The 23,748-nt window shown below is 44.5% G+C and overlaps 1 protein-coding gene across 2 annotated transcripts in view; it reads left to right on the top strand.

The window, feature by feature from the left end:
- Arp6 (Actin-related protein 6) overlaps nucleotides 1–23,748 on the top strand; it is a 72,171-nt gene that overhangs the window by 44,114 nt on the left and 4,309 nt on the right. The window contains exons 9-11 of one of the 2 annotated variants that reach the window (XM_084584932.1): nucleotides 2,349–2,424; nucleotides 13,855–13,917; nucleotides 19,054–19,106. In XM_084584932.1, the coding sequence (XP_084441058.1) occupies nucleotides 2,349–2,424; nucleotides 13,855–13,917; nucleotides 19,054–19,106 (192 nt within the window). The remainder of the gene's footprint in view (nucleotides 1–2,348; nucleotides 2,425–13,854; nucleotides 13,918–19,053; nucleotides 19,107–23,748) is intronic. The other variant, XM_084584931.1, reaches the window with a different exon arrangement.

Genomic DNA, 23,748 nt, shown 5'->3' with positions numbered 1-23,748 from the left:
CTACTCCAACTAAAAGAGGATATTATTACCATCACTGATACAGTTAACGCAGATAGCTTGCAAAATCACATGGCACATGGCAAACGATCACCACAGGTGCGCGCGCCTTCAGGGAAAGAATGCAGCACTGCTCTAGACCAGCCATCACCACTCTCTCATTCTACACATGGCTTCAAAACTTTATGCGGCAAAATGCCGAGGGTGATGCGATCTTCCGGTGAGCTTCCAGTGCGTGGTGCAGAGTTTGATACAGTCGAACCTCAATATTGCCACGTGCCTAGCGCCGCGCGACAGCCGTGTTTGGGGCCGACGACAACGAAGCGGTGGTTGGCACGAGCGGCGCGCTGGGGCTGGACGCTGTGACTCTGTGTTCGAAACGACAAGCCGACCTCATTCTCGGGTCCTTGGCTACGTGGTACTTTCACGGCTCCCTCGGACTTCAGTCGTGACACTGGTGGAGGTGCGATCGATGATCCCTTCTCCTGCGGACGACGCCAGCGGCCTGAAATTGTGCATGTGGTGCGCTTAAAGCCGTATTTTTCGCGTGACTGAGCGTTCCCTGCAAGTGAAACCTTGCGTTATTGTACAGTTCACCTCACGCCTAATTTTTTTTTTCTCCTATCACCTTGTCATCGGGACGATGTTTTCTTTCACGGGGGGGGGGGGGGGGGGGGAATAATGCCACGTGCCTAGCGCCGCGCGACAGCCGTGTTTGGGGCCGACGACAACGAAGCGGTGGTTGGCACGAGCGGCGCGCTGGGGCTGGACGCTGTGACTCTGTGTTCGAAACGACAAGCCGACCTCATTCTCGGGTCCTTGGCTACGTGGTACTTTCACGGCTCCCTCGGACTTCAGTCGTGACAATATAACGAACCACACTCCTGTCTAAGCCGCTGACATTCTGCCAAGCTTGAACCATTGCAGTCTTCTAGATCATTAAAAATGTCCTGGCAGTATTGTAAGCAGTAAGAGCAGCCTAGTTACTTTTAGCAGGGACTGTACAAACAGGCACATAATACACTCGTGCACATGTACCCATGCTTGAACTTCTAGTCAGAGTTGCAGATGCTAAATGAGCGGACCAAGAAAGGTGGTCTCCTTCAGGTGACCACAGGTAGGCGCAGATGTTTTTGAAAAGGCTGGCTGAACCGAGGCTGAATGAATGATCGCTTTCAGATAACACCATTTACCCCCATGTTAGAATATGCTGTTGTAATTTGGTATCCTTTCACTAATCCTTGAGACTGGAATAAACTCACTAATGATGCAGTAACACAAACTTCTCTAAACGTGTCCGAAAACCACCTTTAAATTTTCTTATATTTTTTATACCACTGCATCTCTGTATTGTATTTGCACTTTCAAAGTCATGTTCTTTACATTCTCTATTTTGTTGTCTGCAGTATCCATTTAGAGCCTTTGTCAAAAGTGTAGAGTTCAGGGGATCTGCTTCTGAGCCAAATCGTGCGGCTTGTAATGCATTTCCAGTGTTCCGTATCTCTAGATGGTAAGACGATTTTTTTTTCTCTCTTCCTCTTCATCGGGAAGAATCTCCGCTAAATCAGTGCCACTACACGGCCGAGAAGCAGACCCCCTGGGCTCTACACTTTTGACAGAGGCTGTACCTGTGCATTGCTCGCCCACCTTGCCGAGATCTTTTATAAGATTGCAGTACCGATAAATAATAACTTAATATGTGCACAAATGTCACTGAAGGCCTCCCAGTAGCAGCCATGGTACTGAACTGGGTTGGATCACTCTCCTCGGCTTCCCCACTACTGTGCATTTTTATTTGCTTTTTGTATGGGTGCAGAAAAATTATGTGGGCACCTGTACTCCCATTTTACGCATACTATTAGACAGCTGTCTCACGCTTCCACTGCTGTATGATCATCCTTTTCTTTCTATACATTGCCAGATGCCATACTGAAAGCACCTAGGAGTTAAAAAAAAAAAAATCTAGACGAGGCAAATCGTTGTAAATATGGCAAGGTGTTCACTTGTGGCACCAGTGTCATTTTCCTTGGAGTAAATGGATATTGCTAATATCACCATAGAACTTTTTGAACTGCTAAGGACGAACCACCAGAATTAAGAGTCATGACTTTTAGTACCTTTTCTATAGTTTTCATTTGACGGGCGTCTCTCATAGCCTGAGTCGCTTTAGGATGTTAAACCCCGTAAACCATTTTCATTTGATGGATAACAGTTATTTTCATTGTAGAAAGCTTTTGGAAAAATATAACGAGCACATTAGGAATGGGCCGTTCAAGCCAACCTGTGTTCTTTTGTTTTTTCTTGGTGGATGTGACGTGTGTGAGACAATTCCCTCTCCCGGTTCCCTGCAGACATGCGGCCTCACATGCTCAAGAACGTCCTCCTGACCGGCGGTAACGCGTGCTTCCCTGGTTTCGGCGAGAGAGTGTGAGTTGTTACACGCCCACTTGGATGCCATATATCAGCGTAGACTTTTCTGGTTTAATTAGTTGTTTGTAGTTTGCTAGGGTCAAAAGATGCCGCTAGAGGACAGCACGCGTAGGAATGAACACAGGATTATTTATCTTTCTTTACAGTAGCCCTTAAATACTCTATTGTCAGGTAGTATATTGGCAGTGTTGTAGATCATGGGATTAATGTGGAATCGAGCCAACATACGTCCACAAAGAAGGGTTCTCAGCGAGCCTTGAAGAACAGTTACTACCATTCTTACCATACTCTAGTTAAAGCACTGAAAGAATTTTCAAAGTAAGGTGCTTAATGTAACCAGCACAAGACATGGAAGCAATTTCGCATGGTTGCCATCGTTTGGGATGAACCTGGTCACATCTCACCTCATAAACAAAGTGGTGTCTTTTACTGGCAACATTGTGTACAAGCAAAACAAGCACTACTTACAAAAATTTGTGTCATTACCCTCCTGTTATATTAGCATCAGCCCATTGCTTTAAAAGTAGGCGTGTGCGAACGTTAAAGTATTTAGTACGAATCAAATATTTTTTTTTATTCAGTGTGTTTTTGATTTGAGAAACTGGTACAGTTGAACCCCTCTATAACGAAAGCCCTCAAGAACGAAATTCTCGCGACAACGAAAAATTCTGGCGCCCCCGGCGAACTCCCATAGGGTTCAATGCATTTGTCCCCTCTCAACAGCGAAGGGTTTTTAAAAAGCAGTCCCGCATTAACGAAAGTTTGAGGTAGTGATCTGCAACATTTTTTCGGCACATCAGCCAGTCGGGAACATAGAATGGGCGAAACTGCAGCAGCACACTCATCCGACAAGTCGAGCCCATTCATTTCACCTGCCAACAAGCACCGGCGCAGCCATTTTTGTTTACTTTCGGTTGGTTCGGTAATGATGATGATAGCAAAGCATATTTTTTTTTTTTTTTGCCCGCTGAAAGCGGCTTTTTGCTAGCCTGTCTGTTGGCCACTACGCATGTATGTGACGTTTCACGCCACGTGACGACACCGCCGGCCAACCGGGGAAGAGCAAAGAACCTCCTTTTTTTTTCTTTTCGCTAGTGCGCCGACCACGCGACCACGCTATCTCGCCGATCTCGCCATCCGCCTTGTGCCGCTCGCGACTTGCCTGTGTACAGTGTTTTTTGTTGTTGTTTTTTTACTGTCGGAAACATGCCGCCTCCTGTAAAGAAGCGCAAGTTTTCGACGCTGCAGGAAAAGGCTACAATTATCGCCGAAGCTGAAAAAGGCAGGAAGAAAACTGATATTGCGGAGGAGTTTGGTATCCCGTGCAGCTCGCTTTCTACGATTCTGAAATCAAGGAATGGCATCATGGCGGCACTCCAGAACGGCGCGCGCGCTCAGAACAAGACTTTGGCAGCGCCGGTCTACGAAGACGTGGACAAAGCCGTATTTCAGTGGTTCCTGGACAAGAGAGCGAACAAGGTGCCTTTGTCCGGAAGCCTCCTGCAGCAAAAGGCGATTGACTACGCGTGCATTCTGGGGCACGACAACTTTAAGGCGAGTGCCGGATGGCTAAGTCGATTTAAAGCGCGGCACTGCATCGTCGCCAAAGTGTTGTCGGGGGAGTGTGCGAGCGTAGACGCTGAAGCAGCATCTTCCTGGATGGAGAAAAGTTACGAAGGCATAATGGACGAGTACAAGCCCTCCGAAATTTATAATGCGGACGAAACGGGCTTCTTCTATGAAATGTTGCCTTCAAAAACGCTAGACCTGAAAGGAAAAAAATGCCATGGCGGCAAGCTGAGCAAAAAGCGGGTCACCATTCTTTTATGCTCAAACATGGATGGATCTGACAAGCGTCCCCTCCTCGTGATCGGCCGGAGCAAGACTCCACGGTGTTTTAAACGTAACCGAAAGCTTCCGGTCCAGTACACTGCAAACCAAAAAGCGTGGATGACGCGCGCAATATTCACAAGCTGGCTGGAAGCCTTTGATACGGACATGCGAAAGCAGGGCAGATCTGTCTGCCTTTTTTTGGACAACTGCAGTGCGCACCACATTGAAGACGTTGCCCTGACGAGCATCTGCTTGATTTTTTTCCCCCCCGAACTGCACATCCGTTATCCAGCCTCTTGATCAGGGGGTTATCAAAAGTGTGAAGTCTGCGTACCGAAGAAGGCTCATACAGCGGATGTTGCTAAACATCAAAATGAAGCGACCGACGGAAATTGACCTCTTCATGGCGCTGGAGATGCTTGCCGGCGCGTGGATTGCTACTTCGGCCACGCTTGTCCAGAACTGCTTCAGGCACGCCGGTTTCGCAGCTGGTCAGCACGCCTTGGCAGAACCGGAAGCTGCAAGCGGTGACGATCTGCAGCCACTAACCGAAGCATGGAACGCGCTTCGCAGTGTAGATACAATGGTGCCAGAGGCTGTTGAGCTGGAGGACTTTTTGTGTGCGGACGCCGACTTGATCGTGCACGAGGAATTCAGCGACGACGCTATTATCGACAGTGTGCGCAAAGGAAATGAGGCGAGTGACGACGAAGATAGCGAAAACCAAGCACAAGGTAAGCAAGTAAGCTCGCGTGATGTGCTTGATGCATTCGATGTGATCCGGACTTTTCTCGGCGACCACGACGACGACGACGAAGCTATGCATAGCTTATCAAGCTGCGAAGCCAGAGTCGTCAAGCTCCTGCACAGCAATGTCAAGCACAGCAAAATAAGCGACTTTTTTAATTAAATCTTGGTTCTGGAAGGTAATGGGTGTGCTTATTTGTCCATTTTCGCGACAGCGAAATTCTCGCGACAACGAAAAGGTTTTCCTTCCCCGGCGGTTTCGTTATTGCGGGGTTCGACTGTATTTGGAATTTTCCGCATATTCGAAAATGTTCAAATTTGCCGCAGTTTCACCGCGCTGCATGCTTGATGCCGCTCACTGCGTGGTGAAACAACCTCAAAATGTGATGGGGCCTTTTAAGAAGAGGGCCTGTGAAGAGAGTGTGTCATGCAGGTCCTTCCTGTAGAATGAGTTGTTTTACAGAATCCATGTATAGTACAGTCGAACCCGGATGACGCGCGCCATCCACATGCAAGCGAAAACGCTCGCGATTTCTGCCGCGGCAACACAGAAACCTAGTTTAGAGCTGCCGCGGTGGCTCGAGCGGCGAGAGGGAGTTTGAAATTTTTCGCTCTGTCGCTGCTGCTCGTCCCTGAGATCGCTCAATCGCTTGCATGTGAGCGAGCTGGCCTTAACGCTTTTTATTTTTTTTTTTTTCAAATTCTTCATGCAAAAGTGCAGGGTGGGTTCATTATGCGAGTGGGTTGCTTACGCGACAAATACGGTATCGTTTTTTGGCATCGTAAGTGCCGTCACAAGCCGATTTTTGTATATCGAATTATCGATATATCGAACTATTTCGCGATCCCCTTCGAGTTCGATATATCCGGGTTCGACTGTATCTGTACCGATTTGTCTAGTTGGTTATACACTTGCATGCAATTGTGGTTTAATTTTGTCCAAATATCGCCTGCATTCTGAAAGCTGTCTTTCCATCACGGGGAAATTCATGGTACAAATCACTGCTATTCGACGGAGGATTTTCTACGAGCCAAAACAGCAACGCAAAAGCTTTTAACTCAGGCAACAGTGGCAAAAGGGCATCCAAATCCAGACCCTGTCTCCTGGCTTGTAGTATTCCACTGCATGTCGTCATAGCATCGATCTTTGGTCCACTGCTTGTCTTTATTTCATGGTTAAGCAATACAATGGACTTACTTCACGTGCTGAAGGTAGGGGACAACGTCAAGGTTGTTTTCGCTGGTGACATTTGGCAACGTGACATTAAGTATGCTTGTGATCTCTCTGACATTTGGGTTATCATCTTTCTTTCTCTCCTTATCGTCTTCCTTCGCTGACAGCCTCAGAAAGTTTTTGTGCACTACTGTGCAATAATAGTGGTAGTCATGGCCAGTGATATGCCTTGAATGCACTGTAAAGCGTGGGTAAATATAAGCTGCTTAGCTGTGATGTGAGTCATGCGAAGCATGCAAGATTTCTTCTGAAAGGCTGTTCAGAATGGTGAGAAAGCAAGCAGGCTTTTTAGGCGCAAGTTCTTTATTCCATTTGCGGACATAAGTTGGATACCCCGTTCTTGGATGCTGCATAAAGAAATGTTGCCTTACAGATACTCAGTGAAATGGAGTAATAAGTAGTCCAAGCTTTCCAGCTATACCTCTTAGTCGACTCCTCCGTACTTGTACGGAAGGCCGTTCAATTCAAGTGATGATATCTTGATGCAGTCCAGTTGAATGCGAGGCATTTTTTTTTCTTGTCGTTCAATATTCTGCCTCTGGTTTTTGACAGGGAGCAGCTGGCGTAGGGGATGACGACTTTTCTAATTAGCATGGTGATGAGGGCCGAGCTGCCTGCTCTGATCTGGATCACAGTTCTGGCTTCTTTGTCGAAGTAGGCTAGGACTGGCGACGCTTGGAACCAGCGTTGCAGTTACTTGAAGGCTTCGATCTGGGTCATTTCTGATTAAAATGAAATATGTGCATCACCAACATTCCCACAAGTTCCTTGGTAGTGAGTTGTCGTCATCCTGCCATGTTTCTTCCACTAGATCTTTGATAGCTTCATGGTCTTGTGCTGACACTTTGTAAACTGAAAAGGTGGTTTTATTTTTTTGTTTTTTGTTTTGGTTTTTTAATCATTTGCAACGTGGTGCTTGGTGTCTGATGACCTTTAGCGATTAAGAAAAATAATGGTGGTTGTGTGTAATTGAGTAGGAGCATGTTTCCCTTGATGATGTCTTTGATGTTCATGGCATTGTTGACGCCTGCAGAGATGATGATGCTTGATTGGGGTGAGACATTCCCTCATTCTTTAAGGACGTTCAGGGCCACATGATATATTCCAGGGTTTGTCCTCGAAAGTATATGGCTTCATGGCTGGCTGATGTGCACTCAGTAGTTGCCGTAATTGCAGTCCTGTACAGAGTTGTTAAAAGCGAGACCGAAATGGAATGGTCTCAAAGACGACGCCACCCATTTTTGTCACGCCTGCCGTTGTGGGCACATCAGAGGCACACTGCTGGCGGCACAGCTTGCAGTTTAGGTTTATGTAGGGCTGTACTGACAATTGCTAACTGTCACAATCATACCTGGATGCCACCACCTTACATGGGCATTGGCTTGGACGGTGTCAACAGTTATAAATATAAATTGACAGGTGTCAAACTATCGAGCTTCCGGAAATTTTAGTTGCTGAGGTTGGAATCAACAAGGTTTCACTGTAAAGCCTTGTGCCGGTGGCTTTGAGCATACATAAATAAACATTACATATATTTGCACCTGTGCATGCCTACCACCTGCCTACAAGTGCACTTTTTCCAGAAAATTCATTTGGTAAGCACCATGAAAATGCACTAGGGCCTCTTCGTTGGAGAGCGCAGCAGAAATGCATCCTTTCGCAGTTTCCCTTCACGGAACATCACTCGAGCTCTGATAAGCATTCCGTCTTTTCACGGCCCGCATCTCTTTTGTTAACTTTAACGACCACAGTGCTCCTGGGCACTTGTGCCAGTCCCAGATAATTTTAACACAGCAGTGTAAAGGCCCCCATGTCGCAAAAAAAGTCAGTGTCACAATAAAGGGCCTGTCACACTAGCACGACACGACGCAGACCCGATGACGACACCGACGGTTGGCCAACTTGTCGACCGACCAAGCTGTCACACTAGGCCGTTGATGACACCAACACGACCGAAAACCAAATGTCTTCCCAATGTGACAGGCTTTGAGGCCGGGGACGCTGACAAAACCCCTCTACTGACTGTCGGTGGCCGAGTCTTCACGAGATCGACTGCCGAGCAAAAACTTTCTCGAAACGCGAAGCCGACTCTGTACACTACGTCAACGGCGAATACTTTTCAGCACCAATATATGTAAAAAGTAGTATCGATGCATAATCTCTGACCAAAACACAAGCGCGAGCCACCAAAATACTCGGGGCTGCTGAATGCATGTGGATTATTAAAGGCAGTGTTTGGGGCGAGTGAATTCGGGGCACATAGATTTGCGGCGCACGTCAAGACCATGAGCAATCTTTCCGTGTTTCCGAACTGCACAGAATAGTGCAAAATGAATGTAGTATGTGACAAATAAATGATGAAAAGAAGCGATTATTTTCCTGAAGCCTGCCTAGAGCTGCTGATCCTCCAGCACTTCGATCGTTGTGTTTACAGCCATAACGTCTAGCTGCTATGTCGCTATTTCGCAAACCAATTTCAACGCTATGTTACGCATCACACGGTAAAGTTTTGTTCCATAGTTCAATGTGTTTCAAGAATTATATGCGCAAAAAGTGCAGAACTTGCATTCGAACTTTACAACTGAACCAACAGCAGTTGTGGTCCCGCGGCCGGCCCTGTGAAGAAATCCGCCTACGGCTTTACTGGCTACTGAACTACACGGCCTGATTAAAACTATCAGCAGTGTGCTGCAAGCTAAATAGTTTGCAGTTAAGTGGTAAACGTTCCTACTGCCTTTGCGACTTTCACACTGCTAGACGGCATATCGGCTAAAGCCATAGCTTAACCTGTGAAAGCACTAGTTAGGCTTAACTTTTGTGGTACAGTGGTTAGCGCAGTTTGCTATCAAACGGGAGGTCGTAAGTTCGATCTCGCATAGAGTGCAGTGGGTAGAGATTTTTTTTTCAGCTTTTTAATATACAGTGTCTCTTGTTAGCCGTGGACAGCTTTTATTTTTCGAACACTGACTTTCTGATCTGGCAACCACAGACGTAAAATACTGGGCACTATTCAGTCTCTGTCCGTAATCACGACTGTTGAAGTGCTTGTTTTGGTATGGTCGAATTTATAAAATAGAATTAAAATTAATCCTTAAATTAGCAGTTATATAAGAATAAACCAAGTAAAATAAGATAGGGAGTAGCTATAGAAAGGGGAATTTGAATTTCGCATGGTAGAAAAAATAAAAGGATTAAGAAAAGGAACAGTATAATGGCACGAGAAGAGAGTGAGAAGGAGAAGGCCTAGTCGGGGGTGAGGTTTTGCACGTTGTCTCGCTAGTGTGACATTGCAGTTGGGCGACCGTTGGCCGACAGCCATCTCGCAAGCGACGCGGCGTCGACACCGACTGTCGGCCGACTGTTTCCGTTGGCGCAGTGTGACATAGGTGCCTAAACCAGGAAGATGCGCTGTTGGCAAACCAAATCGGCGTCGTGTCGTGTTAGTGTGACAGGCTCTTAAAAGTTTTGCAGAAACATGCGGAGTGGAACGCAGTTTCTTTGCAGTGTGAGGCAATCACACGCAACCACTCCATCACAGAACCGCATTGCTTTTTTCCCAATAAGGTGAACCTAATGCATGCATCGCTTATGACAGTCAGCTAATGTTTAGGTGCATCATTAGAAATAACCCAATTATGGAAGTAATAGTTAAGTGAGTAGCAAAGAACATTTTCGATTTACTTACCTGTGATCGGAAGCTAACAAAGAGGGTTCTACTAAAGTTGACAACGCAGAGGGCTATGGAAAAAAAAATGGTACGGATAATGTTAAGAGATAAGAAACGTGCATAGTGGGTCAGAGAAATAACTCAAGTCACTGACATTCGAGTGGAAATTAAGAAGAAGAAATGGGCATGGGCAGGACATGTAGCATGAAGAAAGAATAACCGATGGTCGCTTAGGGCAACAAACTGAATTTCAAGGGAAGGAAAGCGTAGCAGGGGGTGGCAGAAAGTTAGATGGGCGGATGAGGTTAAGAAGTTCGCAGGGGTCAAGTGGATGCAGCTCGCACAGGACCGGGTTAATTGGAGGAACATGGGAGAGGCCTTTGCCCTGCAGTGAGTATAGTCAGGCTGAGAATGATGGGGATGATGATGATGATGGGAAGCTCACTGAAAAATTGCTTCGATCGTACGGCGCTGATGCAACAGATGGCGCGAGCCACCTCCTGACTCAAGGGCTTATACATCCATCCACCGTCTTCAAAGCATTGGGGTTTAAACACTATGTTGTTGAACTCTTCAAGGCGAAGCTTAAGCGTCCTCCAATTTCTTCTTTTGCGGTGTTTGTCACCGTGCTGCCTGGTTTAATAATGGTCAGCACATATTCAATAACATATGACTAATTTCACATCCTAGCTTGACTACCTCATAGGAGGCATCATGTTAAGCAGCTCATGACACATGCAGAGTCATGTGATTGTGCTGCTGAAATTTAGACTTTGAAGGAAATTTTCGGACTATGCATGGCAGTGGTACACACTCAGCCTGCATCAGTCCAGTTGTTGCAGGAGTATGGGATTGTACTCTAGGGATACCATTTTAAAAATGGAAAGTTTTAGCACACCACGGTGTTGCTGCTGTGCAGGTGCAGCTGGGCATCATGTGGAAGTGGGTCATGGTAATGGATTGGACTGTACTCATGCTCTGATAACTCATTATTTTATCCCTTTACTTATGCACTGATTTTTCTCTTCAATCACAAAGAATAGCTGCTAGAAACGGCTAAAGTTAGTACTGTGGTGGCATGCCATTTTTCGCCGTATAAAAGTTGGACCGATTTATGTGGCACAGCAGTGAAAAATATGGGGAAAAATTAGCAACCTCCGCACTGAAAAATATGTGGTAGGTCGAGTTCATAAAAATGAACAAAAAATTCAAAGTGGCATGAGTTTAACATGCAGAATGCTTTATACTGGTTGTGCATAGCAGATATGTGTGACTTGCAAACTGAGCCCTTCTGCAAATGAACTACAGTCAAACCCGGATATATCGAACTCGAAGGGGATCGCGAAATAGTTCAGTATATCGATAATTTGATATACAGAAATTGGCTTGAGACGCCGCTTGCGGTCATGAAAAATGATACCGTGTTTGTCACGTAATCAACCCAATCACATAATGAACCCACTTTTGCTGCCGAAAATTTGAAGAAAAAAAAAAAGAATCCTCAAGGCCGGTTCATATGCAAGTCGTTGAGCAAACTCAGCGACAAGCGGCAACGACAGAGCGAAAAATTTGTTTTTTTGCGTCACCGCGGCAGAAATAGGGAGCGTTTTCGCTTGCATGTGAAACAGCCAGTCGGTGGTGCATCCCTCTGTTGCGGCCGCCACATCCACAGCTCATTTATTGGTAAGTGCGCCAAAATGCTGCGCAGCAATAACATCATGGCGTCTTTATCTTTGATAGCTTCTATAGTGGCAGGGAGCGAATTTAACAGAATGCTCATGATGGCTTGATTGCACAAGCCTGGTTCAATTTATCACGCCGCGCTTGGGGCGGGTGTAGACCGCTACCAAAAGTCATTGGAAAGCACGATAGCTGCGAATGCCGTTTGAAGCGAGCAATGCTAAAATCCGGTGTCATGATCGCAGCTGACCGCATGCTTTTGTTGATTCATAGATGCAAGGATGGACGACTCTCGCAAAAAAAAAAAAATCTGCCGTTTCTTAATGTCCACAGCTCTAGCCACCATACCTACGCACTCGTTCAGCACGACAAGGGTGGTCGGCTCTCAGAAAAAGAAAACATTATCTGCCGCTTCTTAACGTCCAAAATCGCCATAGCTTACGCTACTCCGCTTGTTCAGCACGACGATAAGAATGAATGGCTGTCGCAAAAAAAAAAAAAAAAGAAGAAAAACGTATGCCGCTTTTTAATGTTCGCAGCCGCCATAGCTTACGCACGTGAGCCGCCGCGCGCTAGGGGTTTACAACATGCACTGGAGAAAGCGTCCAACATTCTGTGTGCCATGGGCTGAGCTGGCTTGTCTGCACATGCGTAGTGCTGCTGCGAACGAAGACCGAGAAAGAGAGGAAAAAGAGAAAGAAAAAGCTCAGCAGAATGGGCACGCTCTTGTGCTAGGCTCTATCGCGTTTTTCCCCTCTCCCGAACACCACAGCTGCATTGGTTCCCTCTTGTTCCTTCACACACATGACTTGCAAACGTCACGTGCTGGCGTGCAGCAAACGATCACTGCAGATGAGCGCGCCCTTGGGGGAAGGGCGTGGCGCTGCCCTAGGCTAGCTATCGCTGAACTGTTTCCTCTCATTCCTTCCGCTCGTGGCTTGAAAACATCATGCGGCAAACGGCTGAGGGTGATTCGAAATGTCTTTGGAGAAGGCGCACCTTCCAGTGTGTGGGGGAGAGTTCGATCTATAGAATGACCAGTGAAATTGAGTTCGGTATACGATGCAGCTTTCCTATACTTTTACATGGGATTTTCAAGGGGATATTCTGTGAGCTCGATATTACCGAAATTCAAATTATCCAGGTTCAACATATACGGGCTCGACTGTGCAGTAGTGCAAGAAACTTGACCAACCAAGAGTGCACAAGCATTTAGCGCAGTACTAGGTCCATTACTCAGCCATCGTTTCCCTGGAAAGCCATAACTGAACTTAAGTAGAGGATGTCTCGCACTATTCCAGTATAGTTGTGGAGAAGCTTGCCTCCATCTCTGCCGTTTTGAAGTCAAGCGTTCCACCTAGGGGCTATCCTGTGATTGCTGAGTGATTGAAGGCTGTTTGCTTTGCACTGTTCCTACCATAGTCCATGGTTTTGCACCTTCGTGTTTGTTTCAGTAATAAAGTGTGTTAGGAAGAGCAGTGTGTAAGGCCAGTTTGGTGACCTCCTACCTTTTTCAAACAGTGAAAAAAAAAAAATCCTGAAACAAAGCCAAAATTGGTCAAGTATGAGTGCTAGTGTGTCGCACTCTCTTCGCTTTAGGCCAGGGTCCAAGGTCACGCCACCTTCAGGCAGAGATCAGCCAGATAGACTGGGGGCCTTAATAGCAGCACACTATAAAATTTTGGCCTGCTTGATGCGCCCCGAGAGGGCAACGTTTTAGCAGTGTGTTCTGGATGTATTGTATGAAGACAATAACACAAAAAAAATACAGGACTGCACTTTGTCTGCTTAAGGATGGAAATAGCAAAAGCCACTTTAACTTTACAGGACTGTTTTTCACAAACTGCACGATCGTTGGCATCACTACTGGGATCATTATCAACTAACTGCATTTTCATTGTCATCGCTACTATTATTATCATCATCATAACTGTTGCTACTATCATCATTATGACTAACTGCAGCATCATTGTCATCGGTACTGTCATCCTTACGCCAGACAAGGAGATTTCTCAAGAGAGCCCAATATGGAGCAGTGGTTCGTGCACTCATCTGGGGATCTGGGGGATAGTGGTTGAATTCCTGACAGGGAAAAATGTTTTTCTTTAGGTGTCAGTTCGCATGGCAATTTGTTGCCGACACTTCCGTTCGCACCACCCACAAGCACAGCTTATCACTATGTCACCAGTCTCACCTTGGCCTATGCCGCACACTATCTCCAGCAAAACCGGTCTCACAACCATTGCTTTTCTGTCTCTTCATGCAGGTACAACGAGCTACGCTGCCTCTGCCCTGAGATCTTTGAGGTGAATGTCACAGCACCTGACAAGTGAGTTCCTAACTGTGTGTTGTTATCGACGTGGTTTTTTTTACTGTATTGAACATAATATCTGGTTGCTTGGGTTCTGTGTTTTACGACGGTGCTGCCAATTCAAAAATTTTGTCCTTGTCTTCTTTGCGCTACGTTTCCTAAAAGGCTGTCTTCTCTCCTTGTGGTACTCCGGGTGCATATTTTTTTGGCGCTACAAGATGCTTGAATTTATTTCGGGGCACAGATCTTTCATTCGTTTTAGTTGTTTCGAAAGATATTTTTAGTTCCCGGACAGTGTGCCTCCCTGTAGGTGTATTGGACAACCTCTCATATTGGCCGATCCTGTGCACTTCGATTAGCTCTTCGGGCATGTTATGGATGCCCATTTTTAAGATTTTCCTGGTTGGTGTGAATCTCGGCAGATGTAGGGCTGCCTTGTTCGTTTGTCTTATTAAGCAGTTGATCCTTTCCTTTTCTGCTTTAGAAAGGTTGAGGTACGGAAGGGAGTAGACGATCCGGCTCAGCACAAAGGCCTGGACCAGTCGTCTGTGGTCCGCCTCCTTCATTCCCGCATGCATGAAAAACGGAGAGTAGTGGGTCGTGCGTTGAACTGCACTGTTGTATGCGAAGGTGACGAAAGTAAGGCATCCCAGGTACTGTGATGAAGGTCGATGTATGTGGATAGCATATCGGACAGAGTGCGATGGAAGCGTTTAGTGAGACCATTCTTTTGAGGGTGGTAGGTGGCTGTTTGTGAGCAATGTTTGCGGCATGAAGAACTTGGGCCATAAATGCACTAAGGCAAGACTTGCCACTGTCAGGCAGGAGAACACCAGGGGCTCTGTGTCGCAGGAAAAAGCTTGCCATCTCCGCTGCGGAGCCAGATGGAATAGCTGTGGTTTCGGCATACTGGGTGGAGTGATCCACAGTTGTTGTGATCCAACTATGGGATCGTTGTGAAAGGCATGCGAGATCTGGTGGCAAAGAGAACTGGGAACAACAAGGCACCCACAGTTTACCAAAAGGCTTGTGATTATGCCAGTAAAGCAGTCCGCCTTGCATTTTAATGTTGCCAAGTTGACGGCAGAGTCGGGAATTTGGAGGTAGTGAAGTACAATTAAGCCGATCAATTAGCTTGCGACAATACGAGTCCGCTTGCTAAGCGGAAGCCAGATCATGCTGGGTGTTGGACAAAGCGACAATCGGTGTGGTATGCACATCCTGGTTGGACAAATCATTTGCACGTGCAGGGAAGGAATTACTCAGAGAAGTATTAGATGACTAGGAGAGAAAGGGGCAACTAGAGAGGACATCAGCATCGAGGTGCTTCTTGAGATTTATATTGTGAACTGAAACTCTTGAAATCGAAGAATCTAGTGCCCAAGCCGCCCTGTTAAATTTTTCTGTGTAAAAAAACACAAACTGTCTTTCGAGGTGACCAAAAACTGGCAAACAGGCTGTCTGATGGTGTCGCCATTGTAACAGAGAACGGTGTTGCAATTATTGAAGTTGAGCTTAAAACTGAATGTGAAGCTGTTGCATTCAGAATACTCCATTTTAAAAGAATCACAATATTTTCTTTGTACCCACAACTTCATTTAACACTCGTACAAACAGACTTAGACACATTTAATAAAATCACTTTTAATGCAGCTACTAGAGCGATATTTGTTAGCTTGCGACTTCTTTTGCTCAGCGGACAAACTTATGCTAGAGGTTACATTTTAGAAGATTTTCTCCTATGCAGCAATGTCTTCCTGCTCAATACTGGCGAGCAAACATACTTCGAGCACTCGAAAAATGAGCTGCTTGAATTTGGCCTTTAGATCATCATCTGTTTTTACTGGTGGTTTTGAATGTGATACTTTTTTAGAAAATGGATGTGGAAGCAGTCATCTATACCTGCTATTATCAGCATGTAATCATCATCATCAGTCATTCCAACAAAACCACGCCATTGGAAAGAATGTTAAGACGTAGAAAAGAAACAACATAGAGCCTGAAGAATTTTTTGGAGGTACACAACACATGAAAACCTCATTTATTTCAAAAAGCAAAAGCTATAGCATGCCACATCTGTCGCAGGGCTAAACAATAATTGTGACAAACATATTTGTCATCCATGTTCACAATTCGCGATTCCAGCATTCCATGCGGCACCTGGCGGCAAAACCATGTAAACGCTCCAAAGAGGTCCAGTAGCAGACGCCCCTTGCTCGCGCTATGGAAACCCGCTAGCAAAGCGCTCGTAGCACCGCGAAAAAGGACAAAACCAACGGCAAACCGATTCTGCAGCCGTTCCGCTGCACAGTGGCACATTGTTTCATGTATTTACTTCATGATCCAGCGATCAGCGCCAGAGAATCGATGCATTTTCAATCTCCGCGGAACGCATTAAGTGCCGTCTACATATAGTCTCATCAGTTTTTGTCGTACGATTGCTTTACTGGTATCAACTGCCTTCTACTAACCTTCCCAAGGGACGGAACACCTACGGATAAGTACGAGAGAACAATAATATGTACTACGCAGCTCGACTTCTCGCGTCACGTACAAAATTCAATCGGCGCATGCATAAACAACTCCTATAGTTTGTGACAGCTTGATCATAGGGCTTTTTAAGCTAGTTCTGCTAAGAACGTCATCATCAAATGCGCGTAAGGGAGCACTCTACGACGATCGGCTTAATTCTTCGCCGCGTCAGGCAGGCGTCTCGAGATCTGCAGGCCACGCAGCGCGTGACTGCCCTCGATCCTGTATCGCACGTGTTACGGAAATTGGGTCCGTTGTGCGATCGCGCTCACCTATGCGGCCGCTCACTTTTAGCGTTACAGCTTGTCACCCTTGAATAATATCACAGAATCGGTATAGTTTTGTCGACAACAGGTCTCTGACAACTGTGCGGTGAACTGATCAAGCCGGCACCTTTTTTTTTTCTTTTTTTAATATATTCTCAAATAAAGCTGTGATTCCCTGGCGACAAAGCTCACTTGCAGGGCGCTCATTTGGTGAAGGGCTTGAATGCGTATCACACCTCGCCAATTATCAGAGCAGCATGCAGTGATCAAAAGTCCTGAAGCCTAAGGATTATAGTCTCAGCCGCAAAATGAACCCATCACGCCATCAAGGCCTAAAGGCATTTAAAATGCCTCGAAATGATTTATTACCACAGCCAGAAACGGTCTGATAGCATTTCATGGCAATTCGTTCTTTAATGACACCATACGGCTTCATTTTGCAGCTGAGACAAAAATCATTTGGCTTCAGGACTTCTGACTATGACTGTACATAACACGTCAAATCCAAAATTAGCTTAATTACTAATATATTAATCAAAGAATTAGGGGTCATTCAATTAACTGAAGAATATACTGAAATCAAAGCTTATCTATGCCAGTGCTCAAAATGAAACTTAGATGAGCTCGCACGGTCTTTTGAACTCAAGTTCTTGATGGCCCTACATATACACACGTGCCTTTCATCCATCTTGTCCCAGTCAAGTTTAGTTCTACAATATTTCAAACATGTGATATATGCTGAAGTAAAAGTGGAGTAAACATTTCACAGTAAGAAAAGGATATCAGTAAAACAAATGAATGATTTTACAGACATATCCAAACATCACCTTGTCAGTGCAGTTCAGTTCAGTCGTGTCACTCTTCGTGACCATATGGACCATATCACGCCACGCTTTCCGGTCTGTCACTATCTTCATAACATCACATAACTTCATCTGCAGTGCCTCGAGGATGCCATCTACCCATCGCGTTCGCTGCCTACCCCTTCTCCGGCGACCCTTAACCTTCCCAACATTAAATATTTCTCTAGTGACTCCTCTTTTCTCATCAGATGACCAAAGTAGCTGAGCTTTAATTTTAGAATTTGACCCTCCAATGAGCAGTCAGGGTTTATGGTCGACAATATCGACTGATTTGATCTTCTGGCAGTCCAAGGAACTCTCAAGAGTCTCCGCAGCACCACAATTCAAACGCGTCAATTCTTCGGCTGTCAGCCTTCTTCACAGTCGAACTCTCGCATCCATACATTGTGATTGGCCATAGGGTTTTCTTGGCAGAAAATACTGGAGTGGGTCAACTTGTCAACTGCAACATAAATGACCCCCGTGAATAGTGAGTGTATGCAGATTGGCCATACAGAACTGATGCACACAACCTTCCTTGCACATAAGTAAAGTGTGCTTTCTTGGACACCTGGCAATTAATTGCAAGAAATGATTTGCGGCCGCTCTAAAGGCCTAGACTCATAAGACAGCTGTCAAGTGGAGCTTGATAGGATGAGGTCCATCAGCTGTACGAGAAAGCCAGCATAATAATCAGTTTTTCGTGTTTGATGACACACTATTAAAGCTAATGGCTTTCTGCATAGCAACTAATATTTATTTAATTCCACAGCTTCTTGAGAATGTTTTTCTACATATGCAGTGCACGAGAGTATTGTAAATGTGCATAAGCAATCACTACATAACCGGGTTAGAATAAGGGGAGCATGTACACACAGAATCAAAGACAACCAGGTAAGGGTTGCAATGAGCATTCAATTCAACCTTTATTCAGCATTTTTATAGAAAAGTGCAGGAAGCAGGGACAAAAAGATGCTCTGCAGCAAACTTGACTGAGTTCACAAGCAAACATTTCAACAAGAAGATATATCTTCACCTGGGCTGAAGAGAAGTCTTGTTGAAATATTTGCTTCCGAAATAGGCTGCCCCTCAACCCTCGTTTGTTTTTCTTTGATACTAGATGACCAAGGCTTCCATTTGTCACTTTTCCAATGCTCTATTTTCACACTGCTGCATACAAGGACGCACATCATCTGGCACAAGCATTAATTTCCATGTGCTACCTGCACTTGATATCAGATTTCTTGTTCTCTTTGCAGCAGAGCACTTCCAACGTTTACACCCAGCTGCACATGCTCTTGCATCCTCCTAAATAAGCCACTCAGTCTAGGCAACAAGTTAACTCAGGAAGGTGTCACAAACTTTTTTTCAGTAAACTGTACGCTTGTGTTGACAAGCACTAATGCATCAATGTCTAAATAGTAGCGACATACTGTACCTGAATACGTGCTTGTGCTCGACATATAGAGTTCTCTTGAAAAGTATTGCTTTCTGCACCTTTCTCACTTTTCCAGTTTACACCTTCTGAAGCCAAGTAGACAACAGCAACAAGTGTGGCATTGTTCGAGTTAAGTGGAACTATATATGGGTATCAGGTAAAGAAAGAACGTAAGATATTGCACTGGCAGCCATGTAACATAAAGCATAAGTACGCATTATTAGCTGCTCTGCAGTGCAGCTTACATGAAAGGCAAAACTACTTACCACATACAGACCAGGTAATCAGCACAGCCTTTACCTGGAACATATTGTTTCGCAGTCAATGCGGCCACACTTTATGCTTTCACTTGAGGTTGACACATGAGTATCATCTATCAATGTTTAATTTTTAGAGCAGTGTTTTCCTGCTACAACTTCAGCGTTGCTGGGATCAGCTTGCCCTGAGCAGGAACTGTGTTGTTTTCTGATGAGAACGCACAGTCAGGCATTATACATGAATTATTTTTATTACAAACCAGTGAATGATACACTATTTTTCTTCCTAACAGCTTTGCACTGTACTTTTGTTTCCTAATCTTTTAACAGCTATAACAAACACATAAAGTGGCCATGTCCTAATTTATAGAAGAATACAGGAAGAGGAAGGAATGGAAGAAGAAGTCATAGAGGAAGTTGCTTAGGCAGGTGCTGGAGGCATGCAGCTGTTTGTGAGTGGCAGGCCTGCAGAATCCCTACTACACACAACAATAACATACATATTAACTGACAAAATGTTACTGTACTTACCAAAGTATTATTTTGCAAATAAATACCAATCTCCATCAACAGTAGCCATGCAACACGTGAAAATTCAAGCACAAAGAAATCTCAAGAGAATGAAATACAGTGTAAAATTTCGATCAAGCGAACCTTAGCTGGGCTTAACAAAACCACCAGCAAAAAGATTGAAGGAATCGAGCTAATTATCTGAACGATATATGAAATGTGGAAGAGGTTGGCAATAAACTGATGGGCTTATATAAAGACACATGAAGCCTGCTCGTCACCATAAATCATTTTTAAGTTAAGAAACCTAGCATAAAACCATCAGCTACAATGTGTGGGGTACATGAGGTACTAGAAAGTGTTTAACTAAAAAATTGTCACAGTATGTCCTACAGATTTAAACCTTATGTGGAGTGGGGCTTTAATGTAAAAAATTATTAAGTATTTACAATCACAGATAAGCACAATACTGAGCTTTAGAGAGGCTAGTTTGGCAGTCTAACAGTTAGTGAACTACTTTACTGAAGATCCGATGCCCGAATAAATATTTTTACCTCCTCCCAGTGTCGACTAAGAATGCCCGACAGCTTTTGTAAAGGAACTGAGATGATTTGTTTACACTTTTACAAACGCGTCTTTAGGTGCCTAGAATGCAGCATTGCCATAGAATATATTCACACAAGATACAATAATCATCACTACAAAAGACAAAGCTGACTCTTTTAGATGGCGTTCAGGCGAGTTGTGTCACCTACCTACCATTCAAGTGCTCCATAATTGAATTTAATTTACCAGCTCATGGGCACAGCACCCAGAGATAGGAAACTGGAGTAACCTGATGCCTATCTTGTGTATCTCAACTCAGTGTTCTTATCTGTAGCCATTTTTGCATGAAAATAATACAAAATTTTCTTTTGGTGTCCAAGTAATCCTGGCTAGATTACAGATAGGTTTACTTTTAAGATTTAAGTAAGCAATGGATGTCTGATGAGAATTTTGCATGAATTGTGATTGCGCAGACTGTAGATGCATAGTTAGTAAAATAGATAAAGCATCAAAGTTTATTTCTTAGTCATGCAATACAGCCCCATACTACCTCCAAGCTCTAAACTTCTACAAGGTAAAGAGCACCCTTTTCCTCAAATTATAAGATGTTCTAGCCTTTAGGGGTGTTATTTGGATACACTAGGAGGCTGGGAAGCATGTCTTGTTGTCTGGTAAAGATGGTATGTGCAACAATTGCAGTGAAGCAATCCTTTTGATATCTGAGCCACTCAGTGTCATAGACTCGACTGTTTTCCTGTCGCCCTCTGTGTTGCATGTTCCACACGGATGCAGCTATTTAGCCTTGGAGGCTTCAGTGAAGTAAGTTGATGTGCACAGCAGGCCTTTTCAGCTGCATTGTTAAAAAACAAAATCAGAAGAATGAAAAATACTAGCAGTAAATAAAAGAGCACTGTGGTTCATAGAAATTGTATAAAGATAAAATTATGGTGAAGAAAGCCTCTGTAAACAGCGCACAAATAGACAAGGAAGCTAGCAACTGAAATTTAAGAAACAAAATGGTGCAATTCTTTTACTAAAGATATGTAACATCTTAAGAAACGTGTTTAAAACAACACAATAAAAATAACAATCATATGCTGTTCCACAGTCTAGTAAAAAAAGTCAACGACCCTAAAGAAAGGGCAAGTGGCTCTTCTCGTACCATGCTCGAGTTATTAGCCCCGAAAATATGCAGAAGCATATTCTTCCTCAAACAGAATTTCTTTATCTCCTGAAATATCTTCCTAGTGGTACTTTGCAGTCTATAGAGAACAGGATATATATCATGTAACCAGAAAAGTTTCAAACTCAGAAGCTGGTGCCAAAAAAAATGAAAAATAAAAATAAAGAACTCTCTTGCTACCCATCCTACAAAAGCGGTGCCATGCTCCCTTGAAACCTGGCCAGTTAAAGAGTAATGGGTGAGATACCATTTACTTTCCTGTCTGCCTTTTTTTTCTTTTATCCCTGTAACTGGGTTGGGAGTACTTCGTCGAAAGGTAGACACAAACCAGGCGGGCGAGCAGCGTGAGTATACGACACAATACGTTATTTATACTAACAAGCTTCTCGGTCACAGACTGCCTGCGGGAGCGAAAATTCCCGAGGACCTCGCTATGAGAACGAGTTTATGGTATCCGATAGCGTGGACATAGATACACACGCGAAAGAGGCGACGCAGAGCGCAGGCTTTTCGAAGGCATCACGCTCGCACCCTCGAGGAAAGCAAATGCATACTTGCACGACACAGACAGTCGGCGTAGCGACATAACACGTAAACTCAAGAAATCTGCGTACTGAAATTGACACCGAGAAATGCAAGCGGCACCATCAATCATGAAAGAATTGTTTTACTAGTTCTGCGAAATGCACTGTTAATTTAAACGCACTATCGCGTACAAGGCATATCTAATCAAAAACATTTTTTTTTAAATAATCGTGATGACCCTTCTCGCCACGAATAGCTTCATATTGTCCTTGTAACCGAAAAAAAAATTATAGCTGAGCGCTATCAAACAGCGGCAACAAGCGAGACGATGAGCGCGACGCCTTTCCATTCACGCTGAATAATGGCGAAATCGTTGAAGTCCTCCTTACCTGTAGCAGTATGTACACACACTGCAGTGCCAACGTGCTTCCGTCTCTCAGCAGCATCGGCGACAAACGTCGCTTTTCTCCATGGTAGATTTCGTAAACACATTCGTCAGCTGATCACAATTTTTTGAGGATCTACAGCGACGCCGGCGCCTGAACTCCGGTCTGATAGTCCCTGGCACACTTGGATCATGTCAGAATGCAGCATGAACCGTGACAAACGCGACCACTTTTCACAAAACACTACAAATTTCGTCACAAACAAGGAACAGCAATACATTTTCATAGGACGAGTTACGCGGGACCTTACATATTTCCGCCATCTTGCCCAGTGTGGCCAGACTTCGCAGAGCCCCCTGTCCTTCATTAGAGTTGCGAGTACCTTCTCTCACATCTCTTGGCACACAGACAATCATTGACATACAGGCTGACATGCTATGGGAAAATTTTTCTCAAGTTCCTAGTTCCTTGTACTGCATAAACGTTTTTTTAGGGTGCAGGAGTGGAGTTTAAAGCAAAGATTTTTCACAAATGACCCAGTAGTGTTACTTTTCTACAGCATGAAGCATTCTTTTATGGTCTATGTAATGAAATGATATCGAGATTAATGCACGTTGTCTCAGGAAGGTCGTTTTCATCTGTTTTATGTTAGTGACAACAGAGGGCGAGTACACTGTTCACGAGGTTCCCAAACGATTAACTGTCACGGTACTCAACGTTTAGTTCCGGAACGCCGCGGATTTCGAAACAGACCTCTCCAGTAGGCATCAGCTTAGTTTATCGTGTAAATGCGGTAACTGCAGAAAACATGGACAACAAAAATAGAATTGGACAGGACGCGCATCCTATCCAATTCTGCTCCCGTTGTTTATGTTTTGTAGAGGAATCACCCTGCATTTAAATATGTAACGTCACAGTTATCATGAAAAACATTAGATTAGAATTTATTAATAATATAATTAATTAATTAGATTATATCAGATTAGCAAGAGAGTGTGCTATTAAATCCGCTGCTGTTTTTACTTTTATTTTATACACCGCTGGGTTGAAAAAGCAAATCGCTAACAAGCCTTGCAATAGTCTGATTACACCTCAAGAACTTTGTAGATTACTGTCCAGTAGAAAACAGTCTGTGCCTATACTCCGTTTCATACATCAAGTGCAACACTGCCAAAGCTACAGCTCTTGTTTGCGCTCTCCGCATCCGCGATGAAAAATAGTGCCTGCTCTTGACGAAAGGAAATAATAGTTATTTTGTCTGCAAGCTTAATACATCTTACATTTGCCATCAACTTCATAAAGAGCACCTTTTTTAGGGAGGAAGGATTTAAACTCGGTGAACTTGTATGCTTTTTATGTCGTTT

Source organism: Amblyomma maculatum, chromosome 11 (assembly GCF_055883805.1).
Source record: "Amblyomma maculatum isolate TAMU_Amacu chromosome 11, ASM5588380v1, whole genome shotgun sequence".
NCBI lineage: Eukaryota > Metazoa > Arthropoda > Arachnida > Ixodida > Ixodidae > Amblyomma > Amblyomma maculatum.
Note: the sequence above shows the minus strand (reverse complement) of the source record. Positions and strands in the feature narration are given on the sequence as shown.